General features: G+C 35.7%; 1 protein-coding gene across 1 annotated transcript in view; it reads right to left on the bottom strand.

Moving 5' to 3' along the window:
* Positions 1-9,945: 9,945 nt before the first annotated feature.
* The window catches only part of tmem178bb (transmembrane protein 178Bb), a 100,948-nt gene continuing 95,938 nt past the window's right edge, over positions 9,946-14,955 (bottom strand). The window contains exon 4 of the mRNA XM_067390966.1: positions 9,946-10,713. Coding sequence (XP_067247067.1) covers positions 10,463-10,713 — 251 coding nt within the window. The 3' untranslated portion in view covers positions 9,946-10,462. The remainder of the gene's footprint in view (positions 10,714-14,955) is intronic.

Here is a 14,955-nt window from a genome sequence, read left to right as displayed (position 1 = left end):
ACAATGTATTGTTAAAAATCAACATCATGCTTTTGGCCAGTAATAAATATAAATATAAATTTTATTTGAATGAAATATACTTAAGCACTTTTATTACTTTTTGTTTTATTAACAAACAAAAATTACTAGAAATTTAAAAAAAAAAAAAAAACTAATAAAAATGACAAGCACATAACAGAATTTTTTAAACTACAATTAAAAAAAATATAGCTGCAAGCAGCAATTAAGGGGCCAAGCACAAGGAGCATCTGGCTGGGAGCATCAATGAGCAATTAAAGACATATTAAGATTATTTCAGGCAAAATGGCTGAATAATTATATATACAATCACTAGCAATATGATTTAATGGTTTCAGTTTTGGCCAATAGGTGGCGCTGTGAAAAAATTGATGTGGTGTGGTCAGAGTAAGACACATGCAGAGTTCGATGTCAACTTTGATCAATACAATAGAATACAGCCTCAGTATCGTTTTGGCATCATGCCATCAAATTTGTTGATGTAGTAAACAAAAACGGTTTTGTATATCGACATAAAATCCACAACTTTTTCTGGCATGGTCTGAAGATGATCTAAACCAATTATGCTGAAAATCAGACCAACGGAGAGTAAATCAAAAAGTAGGTTTTTAAAGAAAATCAAAATGGTGGACAGGAAGTTCGTCCGACTATGGCAAAATTGGTATCTATGTTCTTTGCATGACCCATGGAATTTCATTAGAATAGGCAAAACTAATAAAAAGCTATTAACGTTTTTTAGAAATGTCATTATAATTTTTGACCACAAGGTGGCGCTGTGTGTATGGTGCAGAAGACGTACCAAGTTTCGTAACGATACGCCAATGTAAAATATAGCATTACATTTGTAAAATACTGCATTTTATGACAAAATTTTAAATGGCTGATGCCCAAAATGGCCGATATAAGAAAATTGGTTATCGTTTGATGACTGCATGCTGTACCAATAGCAGTTTTAGCATTTTTGGCCAAACCATTTAGAAGTTATAAGCAAAATAGCCATTTTTCTTATCTCCTGACCACTAGGTGGCACTGCTCTGAAACTGCAGGTACCCTCAGGTCATGGGTGTCATTACATATACACCAAGGTCAGAATATGCTAAAGCATTGTGGAGATATAGCCCAAGCATTAATGTCCAGTTTGGTTTGCTCTTTGTCTAAGTCTTTCATGTGTTATTAGAGAATGGTTTGATGAGTTAACTTCAATTCCATAACTTTTTGTCAGCATGGTCTGAAGATGATCTGGTTCAATTTTCGTGAAGATCAGAGCAATGGTCAATGGGGAAAATTAAAAATGGCGGGAAAATTTTCATGATGGAAAATGACGTCATAGAGTGCAATCGAATCGTCATGAGCCAAGGAATCGGAGGAAATAAATAATTGTTTATTTGCATAAACGTGAGTACAACTCTGGACAGTTGATGGCATTGAAGGGATTGAGTTAGAGACTCCAAATTTACTATGATAAGTTCATACTGTCATATCTGTGTGTCAAATTTCATAACTTTTACTTAGATTTTAAGTGTAAGAAGAACCACAATGATTACATATGCACTTTTGGTGCTTGGCCCGTAATAACGGGGAAAAAAAAAGCAAGTTAATTAAAAATATTAATAAATATAATTGCATATAAATAATACTGGAAATAATGCTTAAGTTATGGCCTTAAAAAGGTCTTAAATCAGAGCAGAAAGACTTACATTTATAAAGTTATGACATTAAATGTTGCATGAATTGCAAAAAAAAAAAAAAAATTATATAATATATATATATAATCTTTTGCAGTACTTTTGTCCTGCTTTTCTATTAAAAATATTTAAACATCTTTAAATCAAGATGCATTTACTTGAGATGCAAATGTAAAATTAAGTCTTGAAAAACTGAACAAAAAGTTATGCTTAAAACAAGAACATTCACTTCATTTTGATCAATTTCATAGAAAACAAAACTTTATATTTTTAGGTCATTTTTTTTTATCTCCAGTATGCATCTTGATTTAAGAATCTTCAGGCATTTGCAATGGAAAACTAAACAAAAATACTGAGGAATAACAGCACTTTTTTTGCTGTGTGATCAGAAGGTACAGTAAAAGATATTTAGTGGATGCACTGTTAGCCTGGATAAGTTGAATTTACTTAAAAAAATTGAGGAAACGGGTTGCCCTAAAAAAATTAAGTAATGTTAACTTAATAATTCGAGTTCATTTAACTTAAAATGTTTTGTAATATTAATTACTTTGTAGTTATTACACCTAGTATATTTAAGTTCAATGTACTAAGCAAGTTAACTTGCCACCAATCAAAATTCATCCATGCCTCCCATCATGCATTGCTGTATGAATAAATTATGAGCTGAATTGTCTTAGTAATTTTCTTTGTTCTCACTATTTAAATTTTGCTGTTTTTCTGTGACTTTTTAGTAGCTTGTTTTCTAATGTTCAGAGTTGATCTGTTTATCAGAATATGGTGCTTGTCAGCATTGTTGAGATTCATACGCTGATTCTTGATGTCTGTGTGAATCACAGTGCTGCTGTGATCAATAATGTAAATCTAACTCAGAGACTGGGCTCTAAATGAGTTCAGTGATTCAGATCAAATAAAGATTATGTGAAAACATAATCAACACCACCTCATCATCTTTTAACCTTGCTTGTCTGGTTGGTTTTAATGCAGTTAAAACTGCCCAAACAAAATCTAATATTAAAAAGTCAAGGGTCAAGAGCTCGACTAAAGCAAACCCTGACCTTGATGGTGGTAACTTAAAAATTGTGATTTTCTCCTTTGGTGAAAAACTATAAAAAGGTAAATGTTTGGAAAAAATGTCTGTAGAACAGCCAAAACAAATGTTCCAACTGCTCATCAACAGCTCCTTGAATTCACACACACCACGACAAAATGGCGTCATTACCTGCCGCAAACCAGTGTGTAGGAGGCGTGGTCAGGAGAAAAACTTCATAATTTAAGTGCATTTAACTTATTTATTAACACATTCAAATACACCCACAAATTAGTAGAATATACTTATATTTTATAAGTAATGCAACCAAACTTAAATATTTTAAGTATATAGTAATTATATTTTTAAGTAAATATAAAATCCGGGCTAAGATTGTGGGAGCGGATTGATTCAAGCTACTTTTTTTGTAAAATGAATAAAAAAAGTGTTGCTAATACAACTCATTATGTTTCTCCCTAGACATTTAGGCTACATTTAGAGAACATAGTGATATCATATTGTCTTTCCTTCAAATTATTCCTTAAATTTTATTTAGTTGGTCTTAAATATACCTTCATAAAACCTGCAGAAGCCATGTTTGATTCCTTTTCCTATTCAAAACCCATATTTTACATTGGGTCCCTTTCAACATTCAAAACCGTTGCGTTTTAGTGTACAAACACCAACACTGACATTTTTAATGGACCCAAACTCAGTGTTTGAGTCCTAAATTTCTTTTTGAATGTTGATAGTCTCAATCTTTCGGCAACCAATAATTCACGTCTTTGTGGGCAGCATGTTTATCTGTTGCAAGTGAATCTCTAATTAATGTAACTGGATCATGTGGATTGTTCACAACCTTTCCATGTCGTTGTGGACCTGACTGCAATAGAGTTTGACTGGACTTCGACATCAACAATAAAACGTATCAGAAGTGTTTTCACTTCACTTTTAGAGCTTCATTAGTTGCATTGTATAATTAGCATTTTGCATTGTTTTTCCCCTTCGGATTAGGCCTGTGACCCATTTTGAGTCTCTATCCACCAATTGAGAAGCATTGTTCTGGGCGTCTCTGAGCTGTGATCTAAATGATCTCTAGTTAAAACGCTTGTGTTTCTGTCGCCCATCATCAACAGCAGGGTCGATACTCATTGTCTCAAGAGGCCTGATGGAGAACGCACGGACCCATCCTAATCAGAGGTGCTTATTCATAGCAGCGCACTCGCTCTAAATGCATTCATGAAGTATTCATCAATCCTCAAACACAGGCTTTTCATCTCTTTAAATGAGCCTGTAAGGTGTTTTTGTTTTGTACGTTCTTAGCCAACAATTCTAGTACAAGGGCTAGTCAGTTATTGCCTCCATCTCAGCTCTCTTATCACATTTGATGAGCGTGCCCTCTATTTTTCATCCTCTTTCTTTTCTCTCTCGACTTTCTCTGGATTCATTTCAACGGTTTGTACAGCTGATCAGATAATAACCTCATCATAATTTGTTGCCATGGTGGTTTTACTTGCCTTAAATGTCAGCAAGTGAACTTCACTGATCTTTGTCTCGCTAGACTGCTGTACTGTCAATTTTTTTTTCTCTAGTTAAGCATTTTACTTTTTTTTTTAATTGGTAACATTTTTACAAAATTGAACATTTGTTAACATCAGTTAATGCATTAACTAACAATAAGCAATACTTTGACTATAGTTGTCAAAAGTACCTACTTCCATACCTAGTCGGTACTGAAATTTTAAAAATCGGACGCTTTGAGCGCCGTTGAGCGGATTCGTAAACACCTGTTTGGCCATTGTGTTCATGGCTCATCGAATATGTCTGTGATTGGCTTAAGAGATCAACGCTTCAAAAACATTGTAAATAGTCATCGATGATGCTCTTCATCGAACGCTTAAAGTGACGCTAGTCATTCATTCTCAATGAGAGCCGGCGGCGAGCTCCAGCGAGAGCGGCGCGGCGCGTCTTGGACGGCGAGAGAGTTGAAATCAGGTTAACTTTATGGTAATGAGCTATGACGCTGTTCGGCGGTAACCAATTAGAATGTAGAGGTCCTCGCTTGAGAGGCTTCCGATTGGTTGACGCGACTTGTCATTTACGTTGGCTCTGCTTTGACCCTCCCGTCGGCGGCGGTTTGAACGAACAGTACAGCGTTGTTTGCAGGGCGGCCAAGGCGAATGTTGACGCTCTCGCCGGCGGCGGTGTCAGCGCTCAAAGCGTCACATTTTACCGACTTGGTACTGAGGTGTGTACTTTTACTTTACTAATCTAGGTTAATGTTCATATACATGGTTTAGCATTTAAAATTGTAGAAATGAATGTATTATGAACAAAAATGAACAGTGAAAAGTTACCAATAACCGTTTTTGAATGTTTATTGTTAGTTCATGATGCCTACTTCATGAACTAATGTTAACCAATTGAACATTATTGTAAAGTGTTACCCTTTTTTATTTTTGCAATATGACTTTTTGAATGCCAGGAAATATACACTCCTAAAGATAAGTACAACACTCAGGTAAATATACAATACAAATAAACACAACAATGAGATTTTATTTTTGTAATGATATTACATTCCACAGTTTTAACATTTTCCAGGATTTATTTTCTCTTTTTTTCTTAAACATTTTTTTTTTTTACAGTTGTATTTTTTTTTCAGGTACTCAACAGACACATTACTGATGAAAAAGACCCAATAAACCTTTAGTCTTCAGTGTCCCTTTAAAAAGTTGCAGTTTCACAGATTCTGCTACTTTTTTAATTTATATTTTTACATTTTGAAGACAAAAATATTCCCACTCATGTTTCCCAACCCACCCCACTCAAAAACATAAAAACAAAAAAAAAACTCTGACAACTGTTGGCTGTGATGTAAACACATTTGTGTGAATAGTGTGTGGAGTGTGTTCATGAATAAGGGAATCTGTGATCCTGAGCCCGTTCATCACCTACATGGCCAACGCTTTATGATCTTTCATTGAGGAGATTCCTTAAAATGCCCACTAAGTGTTAGTTTTTATTCAGTGCCATAGTTTTTTTAATACCAACTGAAATGTTTCACTATAATAAGCATCAACAATGATCCATACGTAGCTTATGCAATGCACTTCCCTACCTGCTTTCTGCCAATTAAGGTGTAATTGAAAGTGTTGAAAGAGCTGAAACTGCCATTCGGTGCTCTTTCATGTCTTGATACTCTGTGATTTTCTGCCTTGTTGAAGAAAGGAAAAATGTTTTTAAATATCATTACAAGTAGGACCGTGCAAGGATGGCGTTTTGGTTTATTTGAGAGAAATGCATACAACCGGCGGCTGACCCCATTTATGTCTTTGCCTAGGAGCGTAATCCGTGGACTGAAATAAATATTTTCCTCCTAAGTGTGTCAAGGAACACTATCTTATATAAGACCAGATGGGCTTGTCGCGAGATGCCTTTGAAAACAGATTGTTATTGTGTATTTATGCACGTTTTCTGTTGCATGCACATTGTAATCAAGCACTGTGGAGTTTGTGGGTTGAGTTTCGTCGATTTGTCTTTGGGCTCTGCTTCTGGAAAGTGTGAAGAAGTCTTCTGGAGTTCTTTGAGCATGGCTGGGTGTTTATGTAATTTCATGGCCAATTGCATTGTCAGCATGCAACAATGTCTTTTTACTTGCATACTGCTACACAAATCACCCAGAGCACCCATAAATATGTCCGAAACCTCCTCTGAACGCTCTCAATGAAGACTGCTGAACTCATATTTCATCAACTGTTGTTGTTCATTGCTGTGTTTGTGTCGAAAGACCACATGAAATGATGTTTGGAAGTTGTTGGGATGTTTAATTCTGAAATGGCTTTTACAGCCTTTAGTTTTCCACAGCTCTGCAAAACCTCACTTGGCAACCTGTATCACGAATGATGTAAATGAAAACACTTTCAAAATGGATGACGACTTAATGTTTCTTTTGCAACCAATTTATGGTTCTTAAAGGAACTAAAGTAGAAGCATCAAAGCAAACCATAATGCTCTGTTTCTTGCTATTGCTATTTAGAAGCAGGTGATGTTCATGATCTAGAGGGAAACAACGTTCATGTTTAGCTCCAATCCTAATTAAAGGTGCAATGTATATATTGCACCTTTATATTATATTGTTGTGAAATAAGAAATCAAGTTCTGAAATGATGTTAGACTTTTTACTTGTATTTGTTATTTTATTGAGCTTGGATGACACACAAATTATGCCTTGATTCGATATACTATCATGACTTGTCATAGTTTAACATTTTCAGTTCATCAAAAATGTATTTAATTTTAAGTTCTGTTAATGTAAAATACAATCTGATGACGTGTAAACGTGTTTCATTGTTTTGAGTTGTATGAACACTTCTTTTAATTTAGACGAACTTAAGTTAAGTGAAACTGGGCTGGGATTTATATTTCCCATCATGCTTTGCCCATGGCACTTGAAAGGGAGAGTAAATGCTAAAATTAAGTGTTATATAATGTTTTTTTGCACATGATTAATGGTAAGGGAGATTTAGCAGTAATTAGTGTTTTGTTATGCCAATTTAGAAGAGTTTCTGTTAATGTGGGTTTTTGGAGAGTTACCATCATGGTGACAAGCTGTGCTTGGTAAGTGGTATGTTACTTGGAAATGTGTTTTAGTGTGTCCAAAAAGCATCTTCACCTTACTTAAAACATTATGTTGGATCAACTTAAATAGTTGCATTCATGTTCACAATTATTAAGTTCATGTTACTTAGAAATTCATTTTATTGTGTCCAAAAAGTGTCATCACCTTACTTAAAACATTGTTGGATCAACTTAAATAGTTGCATTCATGTTCACAATTATTAAGTTCATGTTACTTAGAAATGTGTTTTTATTGTTGCATTACTTAAAACATTATGTTGGATCAACTCAAAATATTGCTTTGAATTAATGTAAATTTCCCAATTGGCTTAAGTTAAAAATTCTAGTGGAAAACGTTAACATATTTTTTTTGTTGAACCAATTTTTTTATTTTTTAGAGTGTATCCATGTGAGTGAAATGAAAGTCGGCAATATTTTGGTCTGTTATGCCAGAAGAGAGAAGATTTGAAATAGTTTTCCCACAAGTTTTGACCAATTTTCATTTCTAGTTTTCAACTTTTGTAATTTAAGGATTAAAATTACTTTTATAAAGATTGCACTCACAAAAAAACTATTCATAGGCATTGAAATATTCTTTGGAGCAGAGTCTAATTGTGTGTACAGTTTTATGAATCAATTCCCTGATAATAATAGGGTTTTTAAACTATAGGAATCTTATCTTTCCATTTAAATCAGTTAAATCTTGGTTTTGTCAATCATTAGAAGTCATAATCAGAAATCTATCTCACAATTCTGACTGTCAGTAGGCTATTGTGAGCAGACATTCAGATTTTTTTTTTTTTTTTTTTTTTTTTTTTTGGAGAATTGTGTGATATAAACTCTGTGAGAAAAACAAGTCTCCCTTATTCCCACATTCTGTGGTGGAAACAAGCTTCCATTTCATTTACTCATCTTCATGTTGTTCCAAACCTGTCTGAGTTTCATTCTTCTGTTGAACACATAAGAAGATATTTTAAAGAATGTTGGTAATTTTTTTTCCTACTATGGAAGTCAATGGGTGCCATCAACTGTCTGGCTACCCTCATTCTTTAAAATATCTTCTTTTGTGTTCAACAGAAGAAAGAAACTCATACAGATTGAGAGTGAGTAATGACAAAATTTTCATTTTTGTCTGAACTATCCCTTTAATATAGATGTCTTCAAAGCCAACTAACATATATTTGATGGGGTCTTTAAATATATATACGCATCCATTCTTACTACCCCAGTAACATGACAGACTTAAACGGACACCAGGTTAACTGCTGGTTGAGCCAATGGCCATCATGCTAATGTAAGGAGCTATGAACAAGACCTGGCAGGTGTTTTGGCAAATCTCCCTTCTAGAAATCTGTAAACATGGTCTCGCGGCAAAGCTAAATGTCCTAGCGTAGGTTTTTGGCATGGTTGAACGAGTGTGCCGATTTGCCAATGACCCTCGATGCATGTGTCCCATCATAACACGCTGTTTATGGCTGTTCAAGTGGTTTGTTTCATGTGAAATGGGCATTAAACGTTTCTGATTGCAAGAACGAATGCATGAGAAGAGAAATAATGCAAACGACTTGAGGGAACCAATCGCATATTGGCTTCGAGATTGTATTAAGCTTGTGCTTGCCACCCGTCCTCCATTTCGAGGTCACGATTCCACAGATGTACCTCTTTTGTTCACTGCTGCTGTCTTGTAATCAGGAGGCACTTACATACCACATCCTGTTTTGGGAGTTCCCTTTGAGTAAAGAGACGCACGGTTAAACAGAGCAGGAAGTTGGATTCAAATGAGGATTTCTTTTGTCAGCGCATAGATGCTTTCAGAAGAGAAGTCAGCATGAGTTCCCATCAAATGGCATAAATGCCTCCTTGCAGACAAGCTTAAGGCAGTAACAGTGTGATGTTGAGTTGTCTTTCTGTCTCCGCGTGTACTACATCAGTCGTGTCTACAGGGACTAAGTGTTCGGCATCTTTCCTTTCCAGTAATTCTTGGTTCAACAAAAGAGCCTACCTGATTTCCCCCAAGGCAGGTTTTTGATTTTATGCGTCGTTGTTATTATTTTTTTCTGTTTTGTTTTTTTGTTTGTTGTTTTTTCTGCATGTGTGTGTGTGGGTTTTTTCGGGGGGGTTGTATGGAGACTACAAAACACTCACCCACACATATCGATAGTACATCTACACACGCTTCCTACACACTCATTCACACTGATGATGACTGTAATTACTAAAAAAAAACTGAGAAAGAAGCACATAATAAAATTGAAAGCATGTTAGAAATGTCCACTGATACCATTTGGACATGAATAAGAAATGAATCATGGAAAATGTTCCAATGTCCCTCCCGTTCAGATGATTTTTTTCTCTTCTGGAATATTATAGGTATTATTTTTCTCTTTACAATTTGCTGTACAGCAAGAGCAATATAACGTCACGAGCAGGCATCTCCAATTCCCGAAATCTTCCAGAGATGCTCGTTTGTACACGAGCAGATCCTTTAGCCGCTTCCCAAGAGGCATTGTGATAGTCTCCAGGGCCCGAGACAAATCAGCGGATTTAATCACAAATCGCATCAAATTCATTGTCCTCTCATGCGAAGGAGTCCTGGCGCTCCTGATTTGTCCGAGCTCCTGGGCTTGAAACATTGGCACTGGACCTCCATACTTGAACATGGTGCCGTCCAGATACAAATACCATAGTCTCCAGGTTTGGCAGTTTTTAGGCATCAGTCTTTATGTCAATATCCATCCGTTCCACATCAGAATGAGCAATATTGTCTGTTTGTTTTTGTTTTTTTCTTCACTTCATTTGTCACCGTTTTCTTGTGCTCACTAAAGTCACAACATTGACAGAACAAACTTTTTCTGTGCAGGATCTTGACGACGGCAAGGCCCACCGATATATTATCTTTACAATTAGTCATGGTATTTTTAATTTCTTTTAAACGATCAGGACACTCAGTTGTAAATTCACACACGTGGTTAAAAAAATGGCATTTGTGGCCTGGTTGGTGAGATTAGAAATGATTCTAAATGGATTTATGATTTTAAATCTTCAGTTATGGTCTTTTTTGATGCGTTTTGTCCCCCCATTGTCCAGCTCGGGGATTTTCCGAGGCCGTCTCTTAACACACGGTGCCGTTTTCTTGGCGGGATTTGGGGCACGTGGAGCGAGGGATCGGCTGTACAGAGGGCGCCAGCGTGCAGAAGAAGCCGGCGATCAGGGACAGGCCCAAACCGCCCCAGGCGCAGAACATTGACCAGCCGTAACCGTGACTGATGTCGTCTGGGAGGCCGTATATGTAACGAGGGTAACGGGACAGCTCGAAGTTGATGCCTGCTACACAGGTACACAAGGAAATGATGCAAAATGTGCCTGAAAAAAAGAGAAAGACAATCATCAGATTATTTCAGCAGCTTTGTTCCAAAAACCTAAAGAGTTGCCTAGCTGTGTGTCCCTTCTAAGGCAGCATCCAGCTTGAATTTAATACATTTCCTGTTTTGATTTTAAGAGATTTTTGAGTTCCAGTTTTGTGGAAATCTGCAAATCTTTCTGTAGAGGTTTACATAAAATAAACTACAAAGATACTAAATTTTTATGGTTTTAGTTTATTCACCATCTACGGACTATTCAGCAGATAGACTTCAGCAATGCTAAAATGAGTGGAAAACTATGCATCCTACTTTATTTTGGGTCTGTATTGACTTCCATTTGCTACTTATATGATTATTGTCATAATTTTAGAATTGACTGGAGAATAAAAACATCCCAAGTTTTTAAAATAGGCGCTACACTACCTTTCAAAAGTTTTTATTTATTTATTGTTACAAAATGTTTTGTTTTATAATGTTACAAAAGATTTCTATTTAAAATAAATGCAGTTATTTTAATCTTTCTATTAATCAAAGAATCTCTTGTCATGGTTTCAACAAATATTTTAAGCAGCACAACATGTTTTCAACATTAATAATAATTAGAAATGTCTCTTGAGCAGCAAATCAGCATATTAGAATGATTTCTGAAGGATCATGTGACACTGAAGACTGGAGTAATGATGCTGAAAATTCAGCTTTGCCATCACATGAATAACTTTTATATTTTTAAATATATTCAAATAAAAAGGTTATTTTAAACTCATAATATTTAACTATTTTTACTGTATTTTTGATCAAATAAATGTAGCCTTGGTAAGCATAAGAGACTTAAATCTTATATACTGTATTTGTAAGTGAATAAGCAAGTCATTGATTCCAGTTGGGAGTATTTTTTCATATGTTCTTATCAGTGTTGGGGAAAGTTACTTTTAAAAGTAATCCATAACAAAATTACGTTACTCCAGAAAAAAGTAAATAATTGCGTTAGTTACATTTTATGAAAAGTGTTACATTACTTTTGCGTTACCGTTTCTCACCTGGGCTGGGCTTGCTTGTTTGTTTTTAAAACAACAAAAAAGTTAGATTTTTTGGCAAATGTAAGGCCCTTAGTAAATGTGAAAAAGTAACTTGCGTTACTTATTTGAAAAAGTAACTTAGATATTTTGTTGTAAATTGAAAAAGTAATGCGTTACTTTACTAGTTACTTGGAAAAGTAATCTGATTACGTAACTCAAGTTAATTGTAATGCATTACCCCCAACACCTTATGATGTTACATTTTAGCTTTATGCTATAATCTTTATGCTTCCTACTATTTGCAGTCATCGTTTCTTTGGAAATGCACCTTAAAATATTGCATTGATTGGCAGTAATACTCAATATTTACTCAGAAGGTTTTGGAACAAAGTTAGTGTTACATTAGGCTATATGTTATTACATAACATTGCAGTGACATAATTATGCAATAGCAAATTAGCATAGCTCTTTTTTTCACAAGCCTTGTTTGTTACATTACAAGCTCTATCCACAAAAGTCGAGCAAGTACAAGTATACACAAGTATAGATAACGCTGTCGTAACACGCTAGTCGATAAAGAGCTCTAACAAACTCATTTTTCTGCACCATGTGACCTAGCGAACATTCAGAGAGGATTCATCCTGTCATAATCTGACCCTCAGTGCTCCGTCTGCCTTTATAATTTAGCATCTTAATTGGCTTTTTAATTGCCATCTCATTATTCAGGCACAGGGCATCACATTAATCCAGTGCACATCTTAATTGCGTCTCCGCTTCGCTCTCTATGGTGCCGCCGCCACACTTATGGGAGCGGAGAGTGACGCAAAACAAGTCAGCCGCTTCCTGTGCTCGACGGGCGTTAACAGAATATCAAAATGCACAGTAACGAGGCCACAGGCTGTGTTGATTGGTGTGAGCATCTGTGTTGTGAGGTGATGAGCTTGTGGGTGCGTTCAAAAGACGAGCGCCTCGATTTTCGTTGCAGTAAAGTGAGATAAGAGATCAGGAGATAATTGAGGCTATTACATAATTACTTTAATGCTGGCTTCCTGGCCGTCAGTCATTAATTAATGCAGTCTTGGGGTGACTTGCGTAGGAATTATTGACTGCTGCACTATGCAGTATATCATGTCAAGTCACCTTTATTAATATAGCACTTTATACAGTACAGATTGTTTCAAAGCAGCTTCACAGTAATAAACAAGAAAATAACTCGATGCAAACTTCATCAAACAAGAGACAAATTCAAATTTCACTGTAAAAGAGCTCTAAAAAGACAATGATGTCATTATTGAGCTCATTGTACTGCTGAGATTAGATGTTAGTACACTTGCTTTAGTGTCATAAGTCCTTTGAGATAAACATAATATTTTACTGGGAGTATGTTTGCATATATATGACTTCATTGAAGGGTTTCATCAAACATTTAAAGCAGGGGTCTCAAACTCAAATCGGCGGGGGGCCGTTTCTGTGATTGACACCTCATAGGAGGGCCATATTAACATTCAAGCGCAAGAAAGTGCAACATTTCAGAAAATTTACTTTCCTTTGCATTATTTCTCTTTTACTTAAAATTTCATTAGGCCTACTAAAATATTTTTATACCTATACTATAAATATTTTATTTACCATACTAAATGTAAACAGCAGTGTCTCTCTCATTGTTACAGAGTGTAATATAATTATATAATACTATTACTAATATAATACTACTAATATAATACTATTAATTGCAGTAGTCTGGTGCAACTTCTCACATCCAACAAGGTGCATGAAATAAAAACTTAAGTAATTTAGGAACAAAACCAGCAACACTTGTGGCGTGGAGTGGTCAGAAATAAACAAAAAAAAATGGAGCTATATCAACTTTATAAAAAAAATAAAAATCTCTCATTGTTACATAGGTACATTATTAGTTTTTAACATTTAGTGGAAGTATTTTCCCTTACTTTGTTAGCTTAAATAATAAAATCTTGCACTGAATAACACTGTACTGAACAAATACAATCCCTGAATACATTTGTACACTCTTCTGTTTCTTGACAGACACCTGACAGCTGAGACACATTTGTCCAAGATGCCGTTTGAACATCGGTAACGTTTAATGGTTGCATCGGACGCGTTTCGGTGGTTTAAATCGACGCTCGTGACTTAAAGTCGAGTACTTTTACTTTAATTTAAGCAAGCGCGCTCATAATAGAAGCAATGCGGTTGAGAGCGCGGCTCATGGTTGCATAGCAACGACAGATGGCACTGGAGCAAAAGCGCATTGGAAAGAAGGAGAATGCGGCGCGGCCGCTCATGTGACGCAATATGTGAATGCCCCTTAGAACGGCGACTTTTTCTTTGCATATCAGACAGGTAGCAACTAGAGAATAATAATAATAATAATAATAATAATAATAATAATAATTTAGCGGGCCGGATTATTTTTTATTTTTGAGATCAGTTGCGGGCCGGGTAGAGGGGGTGGGCGGGCCGTAAAGGAGTTTGAGACCACTGATTTAAAGGGTTAGTTCAGCCAAAAATGAAAATTGTCATTTATTACTCACCCTCATGTCGTTCCACACCCGTAAGACCTTTATGGCTCAGTGATGCCTCTATTACCAGCAAGATAATTAACACTTTCAATGCCCAGAAAGGTACTAAAGACATATTTAAAACAGTTCATGTGACTACAATGGTTCTACCTTAATGTTATGAAGTGATGAGAATACTTTTTGTGCACCAAAAAAACAAAAAATTACTTTTCAACAATATCTAGTGATGGGCGATTTCAAAACACTGCTTCATGAAGCTTCGAAGCTTTATGTATCTTTTGTTTTGAATCAGTGGTTTGGATAGCATATCAAACTGCCAAAGTCACGCCCCCCCCAGTGGTGAACCATTGAAATTTCGAAACACTTATGTGACGTAACGAAGCCTTGTTTACTGAAATCACGTGACTTTGGCAGTTTGATGCGCGATCCGAACCACTGATTTGAAACAAAAGTAAAGCTTCGAAGATTCATGAAGCAGTGTTTTGAAATCGCCCATCACTAGATATTGTTGATAAGTAGTTATTTTGATGCACAAAAAGTATTCTCGTTGCTTTATAATATTAAGGTTGAACCACTGTAGTCACATGAGCTGTACTAAATATGTCTTTAGTAGCTTTCCGGGCATCTGAAAGTGTTAATTGTCTTACTGACAAAAGAGCCTCACTGAGCCATTCGATTTTATCAAAA

This window comes from Chanodichthys erythropterus, chromosome 8 (assembly GCF_024489055.1).
Source record: "Chanodichthys erythropterus isolate Z2021 chromosome 8, ASM2448905v1, whole genome shotgun sequence".
NCBI lineage: Eukaryota > Metazoa > Chordata > Actinopteri > Cypriniformes > Xenocyprididae > Chanodichthys > Chanodichthys erythropterus.
This window is presented reverse-complemented; position numbering and strand designations above follow the sequence as displayed.